Genomic DNA, 21,896 nt, shown 5'->3' on the forward strand with positions numbered 1-21,896 from the left:
GAGTGTTGCCACAAGGTAGCAGAATGGAATGGGCAGTCAATGGTTTGGCCTGTTAGTTATTTTAGTGCTTTCCAGAATGTTTTGAGGGAAGATGATATGGCTTCCTATGGCCTCCTGTTGGTGACCTTGGCAGAAGTAACCACAATTCTAGATTCCTTAGTTAGATTTAAATAGGATTTATGTACTTGATAATTGATGAGGTTCGCCTTCCAGAGATTGCAAGTGCTGTCCATCATGTTTTAGTAGTTTTACTAGGTCTGAGGTAAGCCAGAGACAATATTGGCCTCTTAGCCTCCTTCACTTAGTAGGTAAAATCACGTTTTAAACGTGAGATAGTGTGTATTATGCATAATTAGAATCTGTACTATAGGAATCTGGAAATCAGTCAATCATTTTATGCATATTCAAAATTTCTGATATCTTAGATTCGGGAAAAACTCTACCTGACATAATTAGGAGTGTTTTTTAAGTATTCTAAAGAGACAGTAGGAGATAACTGGACAGTAGTCACTTAAACTGATAGGAAGCACATTTACTAACAAATATCTGTAATAATATAGTCAAGTGTAGAGTGGGTCTTGTTTTGTCTTTGACTGTTTGTTCCAAACATAGTAGCTGAAGAATTCTTTTCAGTTTCTGAACTTTGGGGCCTGATGTAGCTTTATTAAAGTCTCCTAGAATTGTAGCATTTTTTGGGAATTCCAATGGGGAAGATGTTGCTCTTTGTATGGTAGTGATGGATGAAGGAGGTGGTATGTATATATATATATATATATATATATGTATGTATGTATGTATATATATATATATATATGTATATATATATATATATATATATATATATATGTATATATATATATATATATATATATATATATATATATATATACGATGCAGAATGGAGCTGTATGTAGCTGGATATGGTTAGGGAAACTTTACCTCAGTTGAGCCCCCTTAGATTAGTTGTATTAGCTGCTGTGGTGTTAGCATACGATATTGAAAAATCGTTTGTTTTATCAGTAAGATACTGCCACAACCATGCTTAGTTTCTGACCTTGTGTGGTTCTAGACTGAGAAATTGGATCAAATGTATTATGATGGTCAGTAGTCCTGTTTTTTTTAGACACCTTTATTAAATGATCACCTAAAACGTACGCAAACATACATTAGCAGAAAAGAAAGCAAACCATTTTAACATTTTTCCATTTAAATACAATATACAGCACATATATTTTATTTGCTACTGTCATCAGTTCAGCATTACAAAACATTGCTGAATTTATGCCTTCCCTTAAACCTCATTCCTCCCCTTCCTGAAAATTATTCTGCATTTACTGTTCCCACAATTTCGATTTACATCTTTGTAGTTTTCTCCTTCCCTTTTGTAAAGATCACTCTTCCATTTCTTTTATGTTTTTTAAAATATTCAATACCTAAAATACAGTTGGTATCTGCGGTGGTGCAGCGGTAGCGTTGTTGCCTCACAGCAAGAGGTTCTCCCGTTCGATTCTTGGCTGGAGTGCGGGGAGTGCCTTCTGTGTGGAGTCTGCATGTCCTCCCCATGGTTGGGTGGGCGTTCGAAAGACATGCGTAAATGGGTGTGCCTTCGTTGAAGGTTGAACGTCGAGCTGGCACCTCAGCATTCGTCAAAATCTACTGCCAATCATTAGCGGACCGGAGTTCTGCTGTGGCGACCCCTAACTGGGAAAAGCCGAAAGACAACAACAACAACCTAAAATACAGTTGGTGTAGACTTGATTTCCATTTTCTAGTAATTGCTTTTTTGGCATCCAGCAGAATTAAACTTAATGAGGACTTACAAGAAAAAGAAAAATGATCTGGTTCCACACAGCAGTGAAAATCAATATGTCCTTTATTGTAGTAAGGCAAGTGCTTTCTCGGAATAACATCCGCTTCATCAGACCTGAGAGGCTTCTAACTATTATTCTTCATGCCGGGTAAAAGATGTGTAACAACACACATGAAAGTAATGTGTAAACATACATAAGACGTGGCCTGTACTTTGGTAGCAATTATGGTCAGGCTGCACTTAGGAATACTGCAGCAGATATCACTTTTCAGCGGTTCCCAAAATAGCAGGAACAGACTGCTTTCTTCTGCTGGCTTCCATACTACAGCTTTTCCCTCCAGTGATGATAGGGGCTGAACAGGCTAGCAGCAATTTGCTTCTTCTTTCTATGTCTCTTTAATAGCTGACCATGATTATGAGTAAGAACTGCTCTTAGCAGAAAATCAGTGCATAAGATGTTGAGATAATTCTTTGAAACTGTTTCCAGAAAAGGAAACTCTACTAGAGGAAAGAAACAAATTAAAACAAATCAGTTTTATGTGTATGTTGAGGAAGGGCTAGTCCTCTGCAGCCCTTGCTTACTAATATAATGAGCTTTGAGGCCACCACAGCTCAGAAAAATTATTCTGCTGAGTTATGGCAACTCTAAAGTTTAGGTTAGATGCGCACAACTGCTATTTCTGGCAGTATCTGACCCACTGTGATTGACTAGTAATGTTTTGGCGGAAACTGATTAAGTAGAGCTTGGGTGAGGCCTTGCATCTCAGGCCTCCTTTGAGGGACTGATTTAGTTACTTGTAGAGATCCATGCTTTTTCCCCTTTTTATGTTTACTGCTTCTGTAAAGTAATGCCTGCTGCTGGGGTGGGAAGCCATCTTTTTGAGAGAAACTGCCCTTGCTAGAATAGTATGACTGTCATACATTCTTTAGTTTGTATGGAACCATTCCAAGCCTTTCTGAAGAGCAGAGTATCCCTCAGGACAGAACAAGCCTTGAGTTTCTTCTAGCAGTGGTCTCAACGCTAACATTATCTTCTTTCTAAATTTCAGAACTAAATTGGTACACAGAGTCATCCAGTTTTTAGATATAAGCAATACCAGCCGAAAAAAAGAATGATAGCCAGGTAAGTCCATTAAACCCACAGTCTCTTTTCAAGGGGGACCTGAGAGCAATATCTGGCTAGTGATTGTTCAGAGTGACACAGTAGGGAGATGAAGGTTCTGGGAATCAAACTCATGACTGACTTTTATTAAGTGTAGCACAGAGGTTTAACACAATGTGCTTGTAGATCTAGTCCCTGTAACAAGCATTCATATCCGCAATCAAAAACAGAATGACAGCTTCTATCTTAACAAGTACACTTTATGTTACCTGTTTTCTTCAGACCAAATGAGAGATGTTTGCAGCTCTACAGAGTAGGGAAGGGTCATTTCAGCAAGCGGAGGATGGGTTTTCAAGCCAGTTTTAATAATTCCTCACCTAGAGACATATGTATGGTTGCAAAAGGGGCCTTAGTCCACACATTCAGCCACCATTTTTGCTTGCTGTTGGAATCCAAAAGAAGATGCTCATTAGAGAGAGTGGTCCTGCAAAACATTCTTTCTTGGTCTGTGCCAGAATGTACTTACTGCACCAAATGTTATTTCCTCTGGAGCCTTTAAATGTATACTGCTGAGGACTCCATTCTGTTGGTAAAGAATGACTAAGGATTGTACTGTTATGTGAGCGTTTGTCATGTTAATAAAAGTATGAAAAATGTTTCTTTACAGCACTTGGGTTTTTGAGCTAACATTTTGGTTAAGATTTGAATGAAGAAAACCCCACAGAAGCTGTACTGCCCCATAGACAGCCTACAGTAAAATAGGAAGAAGAACCTACTCTAGAAGGAGTAAATAACACTAAGGAAAATTAAATTTAGGAAGCAGCAGGCTCAGAAGAGGTCAAGGCAAATATGATCAAAATGTTGGGTGAGTTGGGGAGAAATGGCTCCTGAAGGGTACTCAGTCTCCAAACATCTTGGATATGCCTTTTCCTCCATACTGCTATAAGCATTCTATTGCCAGTGTACAAGAACATAGTGGAGATTCACAACTGTGAGCTATCAGGTGCCTGTCACATTGCATGAGAGTGCTGGAGAGGGTAATTGGGGAATGACTACACGGAGTATTAGAAAGTAAGATGGGAGATCAAGAGTTTGGTTTCAGATCAGGATGCAGCACAACCAATCTAATACTTGCAGTGTGATAGATAGTGGAAAAGTTAGAGATGCAAAAAGAGTCCAGCCGGGCATTCCTAGACTTGGAGAAAGCATATAGCAAGCTCCTAAGAAAGCATATTTGGGCAGGTCTGAGATGGTTCTAAGTCCCAGAAACATTGGAAGAATTAGTACAGGTTATGTACAAGGACTCACAGGGGAGATCCCAGTGGGAGTGTTTGAATATCAAAGTGCAACTCTAAGCCCACTGTTGTTCATACTGGTGATGGACTGCATTAGCAAACAGGTCAGAAGGGACAGATCAACAAAGTTGCTGTATGCAGGCGATGTTGCATCACAAGCAAACTCTGAACAGGAACTACTTCAAATGATAAGGGATGGAATGCAAAACTGGAAGCACACTGGATGAAACTGAGTACAGACAAGACAGAGGTCATGGCAGTAAATAGGAAAAATCAGAAGAAGTTGAAAATTGAGATGGAAGGGAAAATAGTAAAACAAGTTAACAGATTCAAGTATCTGGAAGGGCTGATTGAGGACAAAGGAAGTTTGAATGAGGAGGTCAAAGTTAAAATCAGAGGGGCTACACCCATCTGGCACAGAATATGAGTTGGCATGCGACAGAAAAATGCCAGAGAAGCTGAAAAGTAAGACGTATAAAACAGTGGTATGACCAATACTACAGTATGGTACAGTAACTTTGACAGTGAAGCCGAGCAGTTCAGGAAGCTAGAGGTGGAGGAGATGAAGTGCCTAAGATGGGTGTTAGGATATACACTTTGGGACAGACAAAGAAATTATGACATCAGAGCAGAAGCCAAATAGCTCCAATTGCAGAAAAGGTCAAAGAGAACAGGCTATGGTAATTCACTCGGTTTACTATTAAAAGGTCGAACGGCACTCCGACTGTCGTATAGTCGACAACGGAAGGTCGAAACTGATAATCGCAAACTCAAAAAAATAATCTAGGAATGGGTTTCAACATGGGTCGAGGTAGGGGAAATGTTTGTAGTTCAGAATAATACAAACACCTACCTCAACCCATGTTAACACCGTTCCTAAATTGATTTTTTGACTTCGACATTCTACCTTCCGTTGTCGACTATAGTACAGTCGAAGGAGTGCCGTTCGACCTTTTAATAGTAAACCATTCACTCACATCTTCAAGAAAGAAGAAGACAGTTTGGTGACTTTTGTTTGACTTTTTTATGAAATCCGGTATATAGCGCGATTAATTATGAAGCGCACTATTAAAGAGAAATCTTCAGTCTGTCCTTGTTATAACGGATTTTCAGGGCAATAACCTCTATAACAGTCCTCTTTATGTAAACATATCTCTAGGCAAGTGTCGTAACAAACGCTGGGAAGCGTTGACTGGTTTATTCTGATTGAAACATATTTTCTAATTCACGTCATCAGATCATTTTCCTGACAAGTGTTACTCAGTTTTTCCAGCAAGTGTGCTTGGTCAGTGTTGTTAGATTTTTTAAGTTATTAATTATTACTCGTCCAAGCCTAAATGTAATACCTTATTAGGCTATTTAGATATTAAGAAAACCTTTTTTCCTTGATCGGATTCAAATTATTTTGATATATAAGCATCTCACTTTTCATATAGGATCACAGGCAGTACGATTACTGAAGTATTTCAGCCTGTTTTCCTTGTGCGCAGGATCTTCAACAATTTAAATTAGAATAGATATGATGTTTTCCGTAATGTATTCTTGATGCACTTTATATGTTTTTTCTGTCTTTCATGCTCCGAGATTTGTCTCAGAGTTTGACATTTTATGCATTTTACATGTGCTTTATTATGGATCGGCACACGATCTAATTCTTTTTTACGTCATGTCAGTGTGGTTATTAGAGTTTTTTATGACAGTTTTACGATAACAAAAAACTTTTTATGTCAACTTTGTGTTACAGGGACATGGTTTATTAAAGTATTTAACTTCATTGATATTAGCAGCCGTATTCAATGGCTCCGCATACACTGTTCCTTTAACAAATGAAATCTTAACACAATTAATGAATTAGGCAGTGGCTCTTATTGTTTAATTTGTTGGTTTGTCCGCCAAAATGTTTGATATATAAGAACTTTGTCTTCACTGTCTAAATACACCTGAAGAGGCGTAGTTTAACTACGTGAAAGCGCTTGTGTTTTTTCATCTCAATAAAGAAGATTTTACGTATACTGATTCATCTCCTGTGGTGACTCCTGTTTGGATCTTATACTACTACGTATAAAACAGTGGTATGACCAATACTACAGTGTGGTACAGTAACTTTGACAGTGAAGCCGAGCAGTTCAGGAAGCTAGAGGTGGAGGAGATGAAGTGCCTAAGATGGGTGTTAGGATATACACTTTGGGACAGACAAAGAAATTATGACATCAGAGCAGAAGCCAAATAGCTCCAATTGCAGAAAAGGTCAAAGAGAACAGGCTATGGTAATTCACTCGGTTTACTATTAAAAGGTCAAACGGCACTCCTTCGACTGTCGTATAGTCGACAACGGAAGGTCGAAACTGATAATCGCGAACTCAAAAAAATAATCTAAGAATGGGTTTCAACATGGGTCGAGGGTAGGGGAAATGTTTGTAGTTCAGAATAATACAAACACCTACCTCAACCCATGTTAACACCGTTCCTAGATTGATTTTTTGACTTCGACATTCGACCTTCCGTTGTCGACTATAGTACAGTCGAAGGAGTGCCGTTCGACCTTTTAATAGTAAACCATTCACTCACATCTTCAGGAAAGTAGAAGACAGTTTGGTGAAGAACATTTGGGAGAAAGAGGAGGTAAGGACATCCAGCAAAGAGATGAATGGATTGTATGAGGAGAAGATCTGTAACAACCAGGCATGACTGCTGAAGAAGATGACAGTGGCACTAAATCTAGAGAGATGATGACAGTTGAAATTATACCCATCCCCATGTAGAAAATCGGGGTTGATGATGATTATTCCAGTAAAGGTATTTGCCTTTATCTTGTGTTTTGGTTAATTGCATCTAGGCTCTTGCTGTCTTTTTTTTCTGTAGCCAGGATCAGAAAGAATTGGAGAGAAGACAAGAGACCACACTGTCTTGTAGGCTCAATCAGAACAGGTTCCTGCACTAGCCCCAAGGGACATCTGGACCAGATGTACTATACAGGGCATCCTGCTGCTTTTTAATACTTGTTGCTATGTGAGACAACTTGGCACAAGGCCTCTGCATCCCAATTTGAGGGACTATTTGCATTGGAAAATGATTTTGATTTCCTCTTCTGAGGACCAGCCCTTGGCACAGTGTTCTTGTATTCTGTAACCCTTATGCTTGAGACTGTGTGTACCATCCTCAAGAACAGGGTCCTGCACTAGCCCAAGGGTACACCTGGGACAGGTGGACTACATAAGGAGTCCTGCAGCTGCAGACAATGTGGCACAAGGCTTCTGTAGCTCACTTTAAGGGGCTGTTTGCACTGGATAATGATTCTGATATCCTCTTTTAAAGAACATCCCTTGGCACACAGTTCTTGCATTTTGTAGCTCTTATGCTTCAGACTGTGTGTACCATCCTCCATTGCAAGCAGTGACACCACATACCACTAAAGAATGCTAAGGCCTAGCCTGTGCTCCCCAATGACGCATCATACCACTAAAGGATGCTAATGCCCAGCCTATTCTCCTCAGTGATGCCACGTAGCAGTAAAGTATGCTAAGGCCCAGCCTGTGCTCTGCAGTTGCACCCACACACCAGTAAAAGATGCTAAGGCCAGGTCTATGCTCCCCAGTGGCAGCACATAAAAGTAAAGGATGCTAAAGTCGAGTCTGTGCTTCCCAATGATACCACATACCAGTAAAGAATGCTAAAGTCGAGTCTATGCTCCCCATTGACACCACATACCAGTAAAGGATGCTAAAGTCTATGCTCCCCATTGATACCACATACCAGTAAATGATGCTAAGGCCTAGCCTGTGCTCCTTAGTGACACCGCATACCAGTAAAGGATACCAAGGTCCAGCCTGTTGTCCTCAGTGATGCCATATACCAGTAACAGAAGCTGAGGCCCAGTCTAAACTCCACAGTGCTTTTCTGATGCTCTCAGTTTGGATCCTGATCTTAACATTGATTTTAAGAAAGTTAATGCATTTAATGCCAAGGAAACAGAACTCTTTTAAGTGAGTCTACATTCTCCAGATTACTTGTTTTGGCACTGTCAGAATTGCTTGGGAAACACTAAAGTATGAAGGGACCTCTGTTTTGATCTGACTACCTGTAGAGAATATGTAAGAAACCTAGGGTCTAACTCACTGCTCAAAGGAAAGAAGTCTACACATGAACTGACCTTAGAGTCCCTTTCACAATCCCAGCATGAACCAGAGAAATGGAAGAAGGCAAGGGATTTAGACCTACCATAGGCTGAAGCATCCACTGACCAAGCTTGCCACATAGGCATCCTCCTCTTTTTAATGTTTATCATCTTTCCTTCAGGTGATGAAGGTTTCACATCCCACCAGTCATCAGCTGATGATGTAGTAGAGAGTATGAGAAACATTCTCCCAATAACTAGCTTTAGGACTAACTCCTGAGATCTATTGGTGTTTTACCTGGTTTAGCTTAACTCTGAGGTGGCTTTTGCTGTCATCTCCTCTCCAAGATCCTGTCTTGCCAATGAGATTTGGGGGACTGACCTCTATTACCATTGTCATATCTTTAGCACTGGACACTAGAGTGCTGTTTAACACTATTCGGTATGTGTAGAATGAATGGGAGTGAAAGTGTGCACTTAGGAAGTACACTAATCTGATCTAAGACAAAGTCTTGTGCCAACTTGTGATAGTTGCACCCAGCTACTGGCTGTGCCTTTTCCTAAACTGGAGACTCTCTGTCTCATTTCACATGTATATTCTAACAGAAACCAGGGCAGTAAAGCACCATCCACATGTAAATTCTGGTCATAAACTTTAGCCTTAAAACAATGGGCATGAAACCTTCATCCAGATGCACTGGAGCCGAATTCTAACATGAAAGGTCACAACATGCTTCACTGGGCCAGTAGAGTGCAATGTTGTCACATATTTTGCAGTTCCACATTTCACAGTGTTCTTTTACACTCAAGAAAACATAACTGTATTTTACATTTATTTACAAATGCCAGAATTGTATATCAAATTCTATTTGACTAGACTGGCAGCCTTCGCCCATCTCTCCCTAGTCATCACATCCCCCCCCCCTCCCCGGGGAACTCAAGCAAGTTTTTCAAGTGCCCCTTGAGAAACATTGCTTGAGAGTGTCAGGTCTATCTGGGTGTACCTCACCCCATCTGCATTGGTATTGCTACTCCCACTGCAGTGCTGCACTGACATATCATATGCTTGCAACCCCAGACTCCATCTTAGCAACTTGGCATTTTGCTGACTGGCTCTATTTAACCATTATAGAGGTTTGTGATCTGTCATCACAGTGAATTTTCTTCCATACAGATAAGGCTGAAATTTTTGTAGTGCCCACACTATGGCTAGACATTCCTTTTCTACCGCTGCATAGCATTCCTCCCTGGGTTGAAGCCTACAACTGAGATAAACCACTGGGTGCTCTTCTCCCTCTGAAGAAATCTGGCTAAGTACAGCCCCCACCCCATAGTTTGAATCATCCACCTGCACAACAAAGTCTTTGCTGTAGTCTGGAGTGGCTAACACAGGGGGTCCTCCCAAAGCTTCCGAAATGCCTGCTCATATGCTGGGGTCCACACTACCTTATCTGGCCTGTTCATCCTTATCAGGTCTATGAGGGGAGCAGCTATGGTACTATAATTGGGAACAAACTTTCTGTAGTACCCTGCTGTCCCTAAGAATGCCCTCATTTATGGTAACTGGTGCAGGCCATGCCTGAATGGCTTCCACTTTGGCAGGGTCTGGCCTTAACTTACCACTCCCCACTCTGTCCTAGTTAGGAGACCTCTGCCATGCCACCTGACATTTGCTCGGCTTAATGGTCAGCCCTGCCCTTTGTAGTCTGCCCAGCATCTCCCTGACATGCTGAAGGTGCTCTTGCCATGAATGGCTGTAGATAGCAATATCATCCATGTAAGCAAGGGCAAACCCTCCTGCTAAGATATAATCTACCAGCCTCTGGAAAGTCGCTGGGGCATTCTTCATTCCAAAGGGCATCTTTGTGAACTCATACAAGCCAAAAGGAGTAACAAAGTCTGACTTCTCTCTAGCACTGGGAGTCAAGGGCACCTGCCAGTAACCCTTGGTAAGATCAATGGTTGTAAGATACTTAGCCCCACCCAGCTGCTTTAGGGCCTCTTCTGTCCTAGGCATGGGGTAAGCATCTGCCTCTGTGTGACAATTTAATTTCCTGTAATCCACACAGAACCTGGTGCTGCCATCCTTCTTTGGCACCAACACCACTGGTGAGGCCCAGGGACTGTTGGACTCTTGAATCACCCCTAGTTCCAACATCTCCTGTACCTCCTCCCTCAGAGTCTGTTTGACACTCTCAGGCACCTTATAAGGGGCCTGCCTAATAGGCCTTTGGGGTCCTGTAGCCACCTGGTGCTGCACCAGGTGGGTACTTCCTGGTTTCTCGGTGAACATGCCCCCAAACTCCTGCAAAACTGCTTGAATTTCTCAAACCTGGGTAGGAGATAGCTGCTGGGACATTGCTACCCCTTCCACCGAGGTGTCAGCCCAAGCCTCACTGAGGAGATCAGTCACATGATCTCTCTCAGACTCCTCCTGCAATCCACTGCAAATGCTCAGCACAAGGGCCTCCCTATCATAGTAAGGTTTCACCATGTTAACATGGTACAGTTTGTGCCCCTGCCGTCTGCCTAGCACTTCCACCATGTAGTTAACATCACTTACCTTTCTTACCACCTTGTAAGGTCCCTCCCAAACTGCTTGCAGCTTGTTGTGTCTGACAGGAATGAGAACCATTACCTGCCACCCTACAGCATACTCTCTAGCTCGAGCATTCCTGTCACACCACACCTTTTTCTGTTGTTGGGCTTCTGACAGGTTCTCCTGGGCCAGGCCCATGAGTCCTCTGAGCCTTGTCCTGAGGTTCAGGACATATGCCACAACAGACTCCTTGTGAGACTCACACTCACCTTCCCACTCATCTCAAATTAAATCTAGAGGTCCCCTCACCCTATGCCCATACAGCAACTCAAAGGTTGAAAACCATGTGGATTCCTGGGGAACCTCTCTGTAAGCAAACAACAGATGGGGCAAATATTTGTCCCACTCCCTCTTAAACTGATCTGCAAATGCCCGTAGCATGGACTTGATTGTAGAGTTTAACCTCTCAACAAGACCATTAGTCTGGGGATGGTAGGGGGTGGTCTTCATGTGTTTCACCCCACAGGATTTCCACAGACAGTATTTCCTTTGGGAAACCTACCCTGCTGAAAATCACTAACAAAGCATTTGCCACCTTCTCGGCCTCAGTGGAGGACAAAGCCACTGCCCCAGGTTATTGTGTAGCATAATCTACAATCACTAGGATATACTTTTTCCCTGTGGAACTTGGGGTACTCAGAGGACCCACAATATCCATAGCTACCCTCTGAAATGGCTCCTGAATCACAGGCAAAGGCGTCAAAGGAGCTCTCACCTTGTCTCCTGCTTTGCCTACCTTTTGGCACTGCTCAAAGGTCCTGTAGTACCCTGTTTCATCTCTGGAAATTCCAGGCCAATAGAAGTTTTGCATAATACGCCTCTTTGTACATTTTATGCTCATATGACCTGCATAGGGAATATCATAGGCTATGGCTAGAAGCACCAGATGGTAAGCTCTTGGCACTACCAACTGCTGTATGTACTCTCTCATCTTCTAGGCCTCCCTCAGGGGTCCACTCTCTGTACAGTAACACTTTGTTCCAGTATACAGATTCCCCCTTCTGTTGAGAATCAGGTGCCTCCCTAGCTACCTGCCTCAGGCCTTGCAATGTAGGGTCTGAGAGCTGAGCTTGTTTCAAGTCTCTCCTTGTAACCCTTCCCAGCTCCCCTTCCACGGGAAGTCTGGCATCCTCTGACAACGGTGCCTCACTGTCAGCCTGGGTACTACTACTCACCTCTACCTTTGCAGTTACCCTGTCCAAGGGAACATCAGTACCCACAAGAAGCTGTGACTCACATTCAGTCTCACTGCTACAGCGTAGCTCACTCCTTGAAGTAACCACCTCAGCAGTCCTGGCTGCAAGTATGCAGTCTGTCTGGGTCTCCCTCAGGCTACCAGACCCACATGCTTGTCTCCTAGCCTCACTGCATGTAACTGCATAAGTACATAGTACTGCCTCATCCAAATCCTTCCCTCTCAAGACATCTGCAGGATAGTAGTTCCATACCCCTGTTGTCTCAAGAAAACCTACTATTGGCATTTTGTCTTTACCACTTACTGACTCCCTCACCTTTGGTTTCCCACCTTGCCTCCGTGGACACCTGTATGCCACATGACCCTACTGGTTGCATTCAAAACATTTCACCCTATGTCCTGGATGTATACCTGGACTAGTGACTTCCCTGCTACTGGTAGATTTTGTTGGGGCAGTCTGTGCTGCCCATCATGGGTTCCTTTAGACCCATGAGCAGTACTAGGGGCCCCCTTCCTGTGCAGGGCTGCGCTGCTTGCTAGGTATAGGTCTCCCTTCTTCCCCAACTCCTCTGAAGTAGCACACTGTTTATCAGCTAACCAGATCCTCATGTCCTCAGACAAAGTGCTAAGGGCTTGTTCCCTTACCAAAAGGTCTGCCAGCCCTTCAAAAGTGGTGACCTGACATCCACTCACCCAGCTATGAAAATAAGTGCTCAGTTCAGCAACATATTCACATACATTTTCACCTGCCTTGTGTCCATGCTCACGAAACTTTTTCCTATACATTTTAGGCGTTAGCTTAAAACATTCCAACAAGTGTCTTTTTACAGCAGTATAATCAAAACAGTGTCATGCATTTTTGCTAAAGAAGTTACAGCTTTACCATGAAGTAAGGGGGTCAGGAACCATACCCAGAGCCCTTGATCAATTTCATACTGTTTACATACCCACTCAAATATATGAATGAAGCTATCAAAATTATCCCCCTCTTTAAACTGTGGAAGAAATGTACTGACCTTTTGTGCTTCTGGGGTCTGGTTACTCCCTTCCCCATTACCTCCATGACTCTGGCGAAGAGCCACCATTTCCCTCTCATGCCTCCTGTGCTGTTCATTTTCCTCAGCTTGTAGAATCCACATTTTCTTGGCTGTTTCTTGTTCCATACGCCTGTCCTCCAACTCTAGTCTCTTTAGCTCCAGCTGGATTTTTAAGTCCGCTGCAGAAAGGTTGAGCTGTCCATTCTCTGAGGATATTGTATTTCCACTGTCAGTCTGATTGTCCTCCAGGCTGCTGTTTTCTGATGCAGCTGTAACCAAGGCTGCAATTAGGTCTGTTTTAGTCAGGTTTCCAAGCACCAGTCCCCTAGCCTGGCACATCTCCGCCAGCTGGCTCCTTGTCAGCTTTCATTACTCTTCTGCTGACATGTTGCCTGCTCACCCTGACTAACACTAAGCTAACAAAAGAAATAAAACAATTGTGATCTGAACTCTGAGTATACACTGCTTGACTGTTTTAGAGTACAAAACACTTTCAGAGATCACTGTACATAAGCTACAGGAATTCGCTCTACCCACACCACTACAAGCCAATTAGTATGTGAAGTAGAGCCCACCACTGCCAAACAGTTGTGACAACCGTGCCCTGGCCCAGCAATCAAGGAGCCTCAATCCTCACTACTAACACCAGGGAGGTCGTCTCCTAGAAGAGGGAAAGGATAATTAATACACACACTAAAGAACAATTTCCCTTAAGTGCACACAGAGATCACAGTCAGTCTGGGGCTGGTTGCTCCCTTGCTCACCAGGTCCCCAGTAAGACTCCCCACTGGCACAGCTATAGGGTCCAGGTCTTAGCCTAGCTGGGCAAGATAAAACCTCTATGAAATTCTATTTGACTAGGCTGGCAGCCTTCGCCCATCTATCCCCAGTCGTCACAATCATGTACAGTATACATGCATTATTATGGGCTCTTAAAATAGACACCTTGTTAATGGTATTATTAAGTGAATGAGGTCTAGGAAAAGGAGCATCAGACAATCACAGATTCCTAGGTTTGGTGAACAAGCTGAAGAGCTTGACGTGCAGATCTCATGTTAGACCTTATGGGTGTCCAGGTAGTCATCCATTTCCTTCATGAAAGTATGGCTTGATGGGCTGAGTAATTTATAAGAAATATTTTAGCTATAGAAATATAATGTTTCATTGTGTATTCATATTTATTGAGGCCAAGTGTCCAATTGTGGTCAGGTCATCAGATAGTGTTCTAAGCAAAGGATTTCAAATTGTAATGATTCCCTAATGCTCTGCATTTTAGGCAGTGGTCTCTTGAATGAAAGCAGCAAGGTGCTGAGCAGAGAGAGACTTGCTACAGTATTTGGATATACTACAGGCCTCAAAGCCTTTCATTTCTCTCATGAAGAATTCTTGAACTTTCTTTAGTTGAACCAGAAGGTGTGAGAATAGGTTACACAAGTGTAGCATTCTATATTTGGTCTGATAAGAGCTGCTTTGGATATTGTGCTTGTCTTGTCCTCACCATAACCACCATCATACATGAAACTGGATCGGTTATAAAGAAGCATGTCTCACAAGGGAAAGGGATAGAACAGCAAATGTTTCCCAAAGCACTAATGACAGTTACTTCACTCTAGCATGGCCATTGACCCCATGGATGTGAGAAGTCCATTTTTTGTGGATGATAGAAGCTACCACGGGTATTAAATAAAAGGTCATAGTCTACAAGGACTGTATGGCCTTTTATAATTTGATCAACATTTGTTTGTTGGCCATTAGAAGTATATAAAGCTAGCAAGTGACTGTTGCTAAATGTCTGAATGCACATTTTTTGACACTGAAGGCAAAATAATTTCTACTGCACCATTTATGTGTAATTATATGCCTTTTGAAAGACAGTGTTTCAACCAGGGTAAAGACAATGCTTTCATGTTTGCACTCAGCTGCATATTTGGTATGCCAGACAGTGGAAACAATTTTAATATCTGAGAAAAAGATGCCAAACAAGAGAAACCCTAGACAATATCCCTGAGGATTCTACATGTGATAGGGAATGGTGGATCACAATTTTTTCCTTTACTATAGTAAGCAAAATACTACCCTGACTTGATGACAAAATATGAAATAAAATATGCAGGAATTACATGTTTTTAAGTTTATTTCTTGCTCACTCTTTTGATAGGCTTTTTGCTTTGTCTCTAAAGATGGTCTCATATCACTGCTATAATTTCTTTCTACTTCTGTCTCATTCACATGCCAATTGATTTGAAGTGCTGACAGTTGGCCACTTAAAACTGACTCCTGTTGTACTTGTGTGCAGGTTGCTGAGGTCAGTATGAGATAAAATGCAGGAAATGGATGCTGACAGACATGCATATACTTTTTCAGGTTGGCGAGTGCCATAATCACTATGACACTGATAGACAAGCTCAGGATTTATGGGAGGATATTCCACATAGACTGACCTTGGACAGAATTCATCACTTGCACTATAGACATCTTTAAGACAATTGGCTATCCATTTGACCATATATGGGTTGGTGTTTAAGCCTGATAGCTTCTTAATAATTCTATAATATTGTATAGTATCAAATGCCTTGGCCAAATTCAGATAAGAGTATGCACAGCATGACCACATCAACCTCTTGAGTTACCTTCGCAAAGATGTTGACATGATTTAGTAGGTCTCATCTACCCTTCATAAAGCCATACTGTTTTGGGTCATGCGTGATGAGATTTTTGATATCATAATTGATGTGATAGGATATGATGCACTCCATGGATTTAACATAGCCTATAGCTAAGCTTAGGTTAAACAAAATAAGGAGAGGTTGCCCAAGTGCTTGTATGACACCATTCATTAGGTAACCAGGTATGTTATTCAGACATATAGCGAACGTGTTTTGATCTTAGCTAGTACCTAAAAACAAGTATCTTTGTGATAGAAGGGGGTGATTTTGGGATGACTGAGGTAGAGATATGAGTTTTAGAGGAGACTTTATTGGCAAACTTATTGGTTAGTATGTTTGCAGTGCCATTTGGATTGGAGTACTATCATTGAAGAATTGAGGGCAATATTGAGTGTTGTTTCTGAGTTTTCTCACATAACAACAAAAAAAACATACAGTTGTTCTTAGCTTTGATAGTTAATCTTCATCCATGAGATGATTTGGTGGTCCTTAATAATGGGGGGTGGGTTATTCTGTCTTAAGACTGATGAGGTCTAGCTTTACAGTATGTTTACTCTTACAGGTTCATAGAGAATTACTAGGTTAAAGACCACAGGGGGCCTTTTTAAGCGTAGCATGCTTCCCAAAGGTGAGAATCAAACCCTGTACTTTGTGCCTGTAAGGTTAACACCTTAACCACTATCCCAACCCCATCTCCCTCTTGTTATAAAGTTTATGTTGACTGAGAAGCAGGGGAGTTTATTTTTGAATCTCCCTTTGTCCTTTGCTGTTAGTGCAGTTGGCTGCAGATTTAGGGTGGTAATCTTGTGGGGAAATTTAGAGATTTACTGACATAATTGTATAAGGTTTGCCTTTTTATAGATTTTAGAAAAGGGAGGCATTGGTTACAGGAGGAGGGGGTTCAAAGAGTAAATATCACAAGCTTATGTTTGGATTTCACTGGTGATGTGGAAACTAGGGGGATGAAGCAGTTAATGGTCATACCTGTGAAGACCAGATCCAAAATGTTCCTGCCTGTAGTGAAGGATAATTTGATCTAAGGAGTTCCTGTTTACCAGATCTAAAAATCTCTGAGCATACCCCATGTTGGAGATGTAGGGGCTTTCAGTCTATGGAGGGGTAATTGAAGTCACCAAGGATTAGAGTGGTTGCTTGTGGAATTATCTTCCAATGCTGCTAGGAACTGAACATGATCATGTGATGATATAGGTGGGGATAGTTCTGAGAATTCGTCTGAATACCAGTTTAGTTGGGAGATGGTTCCTGATGAATATGTAGACTCCGCTGCAGTTTTCCACCAGGCCTGAAGGCACGGTGTACACAAAACTCAGGTATGGAGGGGGTGCTTTCCTTAAATTTAAAGTGTGTGTCAGTAAACACACAAACGTGGCCGACATCAACATGTTCCTGATGTAGGAGTGCTTTCACATTAGGCGGTTTGTTGTTAAGACTCCTGCTATTGAGAAGAGCCAACTTAATGTTGTCTAGTTTTGGATTTGGTGGGTTTGCATGGTTGGGATGTTCATTAGGTGAACTCTGCCTAAACAGACACTACGGAGACAGCAATGAATTTTGTTAGTATGCAAAGACACGTGAGAGAGAGAGAGATGCAGGCCGCCCTCCACAAAGCAAGTTGGCCATCAGCAATTTTGTTCCAGGCTGATACACTCTGAGTCCTCTTAAATAACTGTTTTTTCTTTGAATGTTTGTTTGTGTCTTTCAGCTTTTCCCGGTTAGGGGTCGACACAGCGGAATTCCAGTCCGCTAATGATTGGCAGTTGATTTTTGCGTACCTGCTTGCCAGGCCTGATGCATAACCTTCAACGAAGATACGCCCATTCACGCATGTCTCCACGCAGAAGACGCTCTAGCTGAGAATCGAACCAGACAGCGTCTTACTTTGAGGTGACGCTACCGCAGCACCACCACCGCGTTTTTTTCTTTGAATCTTGGCATCATTTTCAGTGATTAGAGCATGCCATTTTGTACCAGTGTCCAGCCTGCATCCAACATTTGCGTATCAACTACCAGCGTGTCTTTCTGCATATCCTTCGGGGTCCTATGACCCAAGTTATTTATCCCCACATGGACCCACTACCATGTCATCTGGGGTAAGGGACTCAGGCACTCTTGCACTGCCTGTAATCCTGGCTCCTGAAAGGTACCTAACATTAACTCTGTCTTTGTCCAGCCTGGTGAATGCAGAATCCCTGTGTCTAACAACTGATTCACCAACCACTAACTACTAAATATTTTTAACTAGAAGCTAGTTTATGAGGACATGATTTTTTTTTGGGGGGGTGACTTTTTAATGTAGGAGTGTATGAATTAGATTTACTACAGAACATATGCTGCTGTCTAGTCATACTGATTCTAGTAGGCTAAGTCTGAGGTTAGAATGGTGCAAGGGGGGTGCTTGCATCCCTACAGTATTAAACTTCATCCAAACATTTGGTTATTTCCTGTTGTTATTTTTGGTGGAAAGAGAAAAGGCATTTTTTATGCCCCCAGTTGTACATCAGACACATGGAGTAGAACACATTATATTCTGTCTCTGGGCCAGCAGTGAAATGGATGCAGACCGAACTGGGGTCACTGAAAGCATTGATTCAGGTACTCTCATGACTCCACATTAACACATTTGGCCCAAGCACATGCTTTCCTTAGTGGAGTATTGTTTTTTTGGCCTCATTTACTCTGTCATTGGCTCTGTCAAGAGTCTGCCTAGATGGTGTTACCTCAGTTAATTAATCTTTGTTTTTGGCTAAAGTCAATGTAGGTAAATTTATAACTGTCCCTGCATGTAATACATTATATATATATATATATATATATATATAGAGAGAGAGAGAGAGAAGTATTAGTATGCAAAAGTCAATTAGCTACTACCTTGGTAGGTATTTTGTTAGTCCACACACTTTCTTAAACAGTTATTTAGAAGGATTATATGATTAAAATAATAATATCTCTATTTTAGGGTGTTCCAGAAGATTTGATTTTCTTTTATGATCATCTGCGCAAAGATGGAACTCTTCACCGGATAAACCAGTGCCTTCTACTTTATCGTTATCATGAACAAGCTGCAACACATTCCGTCTTGGAGTAAGAAATATTTTATAACTTATATTATTTGATCTGCAGAGCTTATTATAAAAAGTTCACAGGAAAATGAGCTTTGTGAGAAGAATACACTTTTGCAAAACTTGTATCTAAATGCAGTATATGCGTTAGTCAGAGTTCTACTGTGCTAGTTTTGTGTTTCTACATTTCTGTGGATTGCTGTTACAGTCTATACAATTTTTTTATAACTTTGTTGATGAATGATACAGCCATGACCAGGATGTACAACAAGATCCGGCATACAGTCCACAACCGTTCGCAGTAAAAAAAAAAAAACAAAGAAATTTAATGTAAGACAGCACACAAACTGTTTTTTAGTGCTGTTTTACATTAATTTTTTCTTTTTGTTTTTTTTTTACTGTGACCGGTTGTGGACTGTTTTCTCTGCATTTTTGTGAGTCATTTTGCAAGATCCGGCATACAGTTGCATTCATTTTAAAAATGTACACTCGCCCTTCCACATATACTGTAGCATTTATTATAACACACAAAAAAATAATAAACAAAAATACATTTGGAAAACTTGATAATCTCAGATTTGTAATATGCACCCAGAGGACAGTGCAATCACACAAAATAGTATTAACTGTAGCATTTTACTATGTATATTATCGCCAGCACACTTGTCAGTTCCCTGTATCATTGAATTCTTTGCTTGAGCTGATGCATCTTAAGAAATAGCTATGCATATTTGTACAATTAATAGCTTCATTTGTTTGAAACAGAAACATTTACTCTTTGAAACTGCTGCTGGTTGTAGAATCAAGACCAGTGGTGGAATTCCAAAATGGTATGATAGATATGTAGTATTAAAGGAATTATAATATTACTAACATTATCACGGAAGTGGTGTAAGAAGTATATTTGTTAACATTAACAAGGAAGTAATGTAGGATGTGTGAGTATATGTGTTAACATTAGCAAGGAAGCAATGTATGAAGTATATGTGTTAACACTAGCAAGCAAGCGGAGTATGAAGTATATGTATTAACACTAACAAAGAAGTGATGTAGGAAGTGTATGTGTTAACACTAACAAGGAAATGGTGTATGAAGTATATGTGTTAACACTAACAAGCAAGCAAGCGGAGTAGGAAGTATATGTGTTAACACTAACAAGGAAATGGTGTATGAAGTATATGTGTTAACACTAACAAGCAAGCAAGCGGAGTAGGAAGTATATGTGTTAACACTAATACTGAAGTGGCGTAGGAATTATATGTGTTAACACTAACAAGGAAGTGGCATAGGAAGTATGTGTGTTAACACTAACAAGGAAGCAGTGTAGGAAGTATGTGTGTTAATACTGTGTATTAACATTAACAAGGAAGCAGTGAAAGAAGTTTGATACCTGTTAGCATTAACAAGCACAAAGTGTAGGAAGTATATTATTTGCTGGCATTAACAATGAAGTAGTGTAAACAGGAAGTATGGTATTTGTTACTAATAACATATTTGATACCATTGGCAAGGACACAGTCTACAAAGTATGATATTGGTTCCAAGTAACAAAGATGTATTTTAGAGAGTATAATACTTGATAACATTACTGACGGATTGAAGATCATCCATTAGGTGAAAGTTTACTGTTTTTTTTTCTAACACTGTTATTGAATTATCACTTGTGACATAGGCAAGTCTGCATTCATATAAAAGTACTCAAACTATATTAACGTAACAAGCATTAGATTTCACATATTATGCTATACATCATATAATCTAAGCAATATTACATAAATTATTCAATTCCTGCCTTTTTTAAACAAGAAACATCTTTATTAAACCATCAGTTACTGCATGGGCAAGCATACAGTTATATAAATGAAAACAAACCACAGCGACACAATCCTAGTTACAAGGATTTTACATCACAAACCATGGTGGCACACTCCCATTTGAAAACATTATACATCACTTATAATCTACCCAGTCTTTCTCAGTCAAACATTACATAACTCATTTAAGTCCTGGTGCCTTTTAGACCTCATTCCTCCATTATATGTATTGTTCCCACAATTCCCATTTTTTTCTATGCAGTTTGCGCCTACCCTTTTCTATAGATCTAAATTCCAGTTGTTTTATCTCTGTTACTATGTTCACTACTTCCAGTTTAGTTGGTTTAGATTTTGATTTCCATTTTCTATTAATTGCTTTTTTGGCAGCCACCATTATTAGACACAGCAAGGCCTTACCATGTGTAGGCAATTCTGATTCTGTATCATAGGTTCATACTAGGCTATCTGCCCTAGGGTATTTATAAGCCTAGCCAGAGTGTGTTTGGTTTTCGCCACCCATTTTAAATGAATTTTGCTATGCCCTTTTTCGAGGTTAGTATACTGTGCCTCTGTCTAACAGTGACACAGAAGTGATACCCGGGGTAAACCTACAATCTCCCATCCACTCGTCAAGATTCCTCTTGAAGAGAGTCAATGAGGGATTCTGCCTAACCTGGACTGGGATTTTATTCCAGAGTGAAGGGAGCCTCTGGGTTATGAATCTGTCCCTCCAGCATGTCCCATTTATTTCAGTGCTGAGGTTCAAGTCTCTCGAGCGCGTAGCTCAATGGGATTTGGATTTTCTGAGGTGCAGCATGTCCATTAATTCCGGGTTGGACATGGCTTTATACGTCAGGCACAGATCGCCTCTGAGCAGGTGGTAAGCCACTGAGTAGAGCTGGAGTTTCTTTAACCAGGCAGAATATGGCATCTGTTTGAGTCCTTTGATCCTCTTGGTGAGGTACTTTTGGGGTCTTTCCAGTTGCTGCAGGTGTCTGGTAAGGTACATCCCAATAGGGGCATTGTACTCAATTATGGGCCTGATGAGGGATGAGTAAAGAGGCACGATGACCTCCTCTGATCTAGATGTGAATCCCTTCATGATTAGATGGGCTATATAAAATGTTTTTCTAACCACTTTGGCCACGTGGTTTTCAAATGAGAGATTGCTATCAACTTGGGTC

General features: G+C 41.1%; 1 protein-coding gene across 1 annotated transcript in view; it reads left to right on the top strand.

The window, feature by feature from the left end:
- The window catches only part of LOC122799206 (UDP-GlcNAc:betaGal beta-1,3-N-acetylglucosaminyltransferase-like protein 1), an 819,663-nt gene that overhangs the window by 64,773 nt on the left and 732,994 nt on the right, over window positions 1–21,896 (top strand). The window contains exon 2 of the mRNA XM_044068122.1: window positions 18,796–18,920. Within this exon, the coding sequence (XP_043924057.1) occupies window positions 18,796–18,920 (125 nt within the window). The remainder of the gene's footprint in view (window positions 1–18,795; window positions 18,921–21,896) is intronic.

The sequence above is a fragment of the Protopterus annectens genome, chromosome 4.part0 (genome assembly GCF_019279795.1).
Source record: "Protopterus annectens isolate FY-2018-M chromosome 4.part0, PAN1.0, whole genome shotgun sequence".
NCBI lineage: Eukaryota > Metazoa > Chordata > Ceratodontiformes > Protopteridae > Protopterus > Protopterus annectens.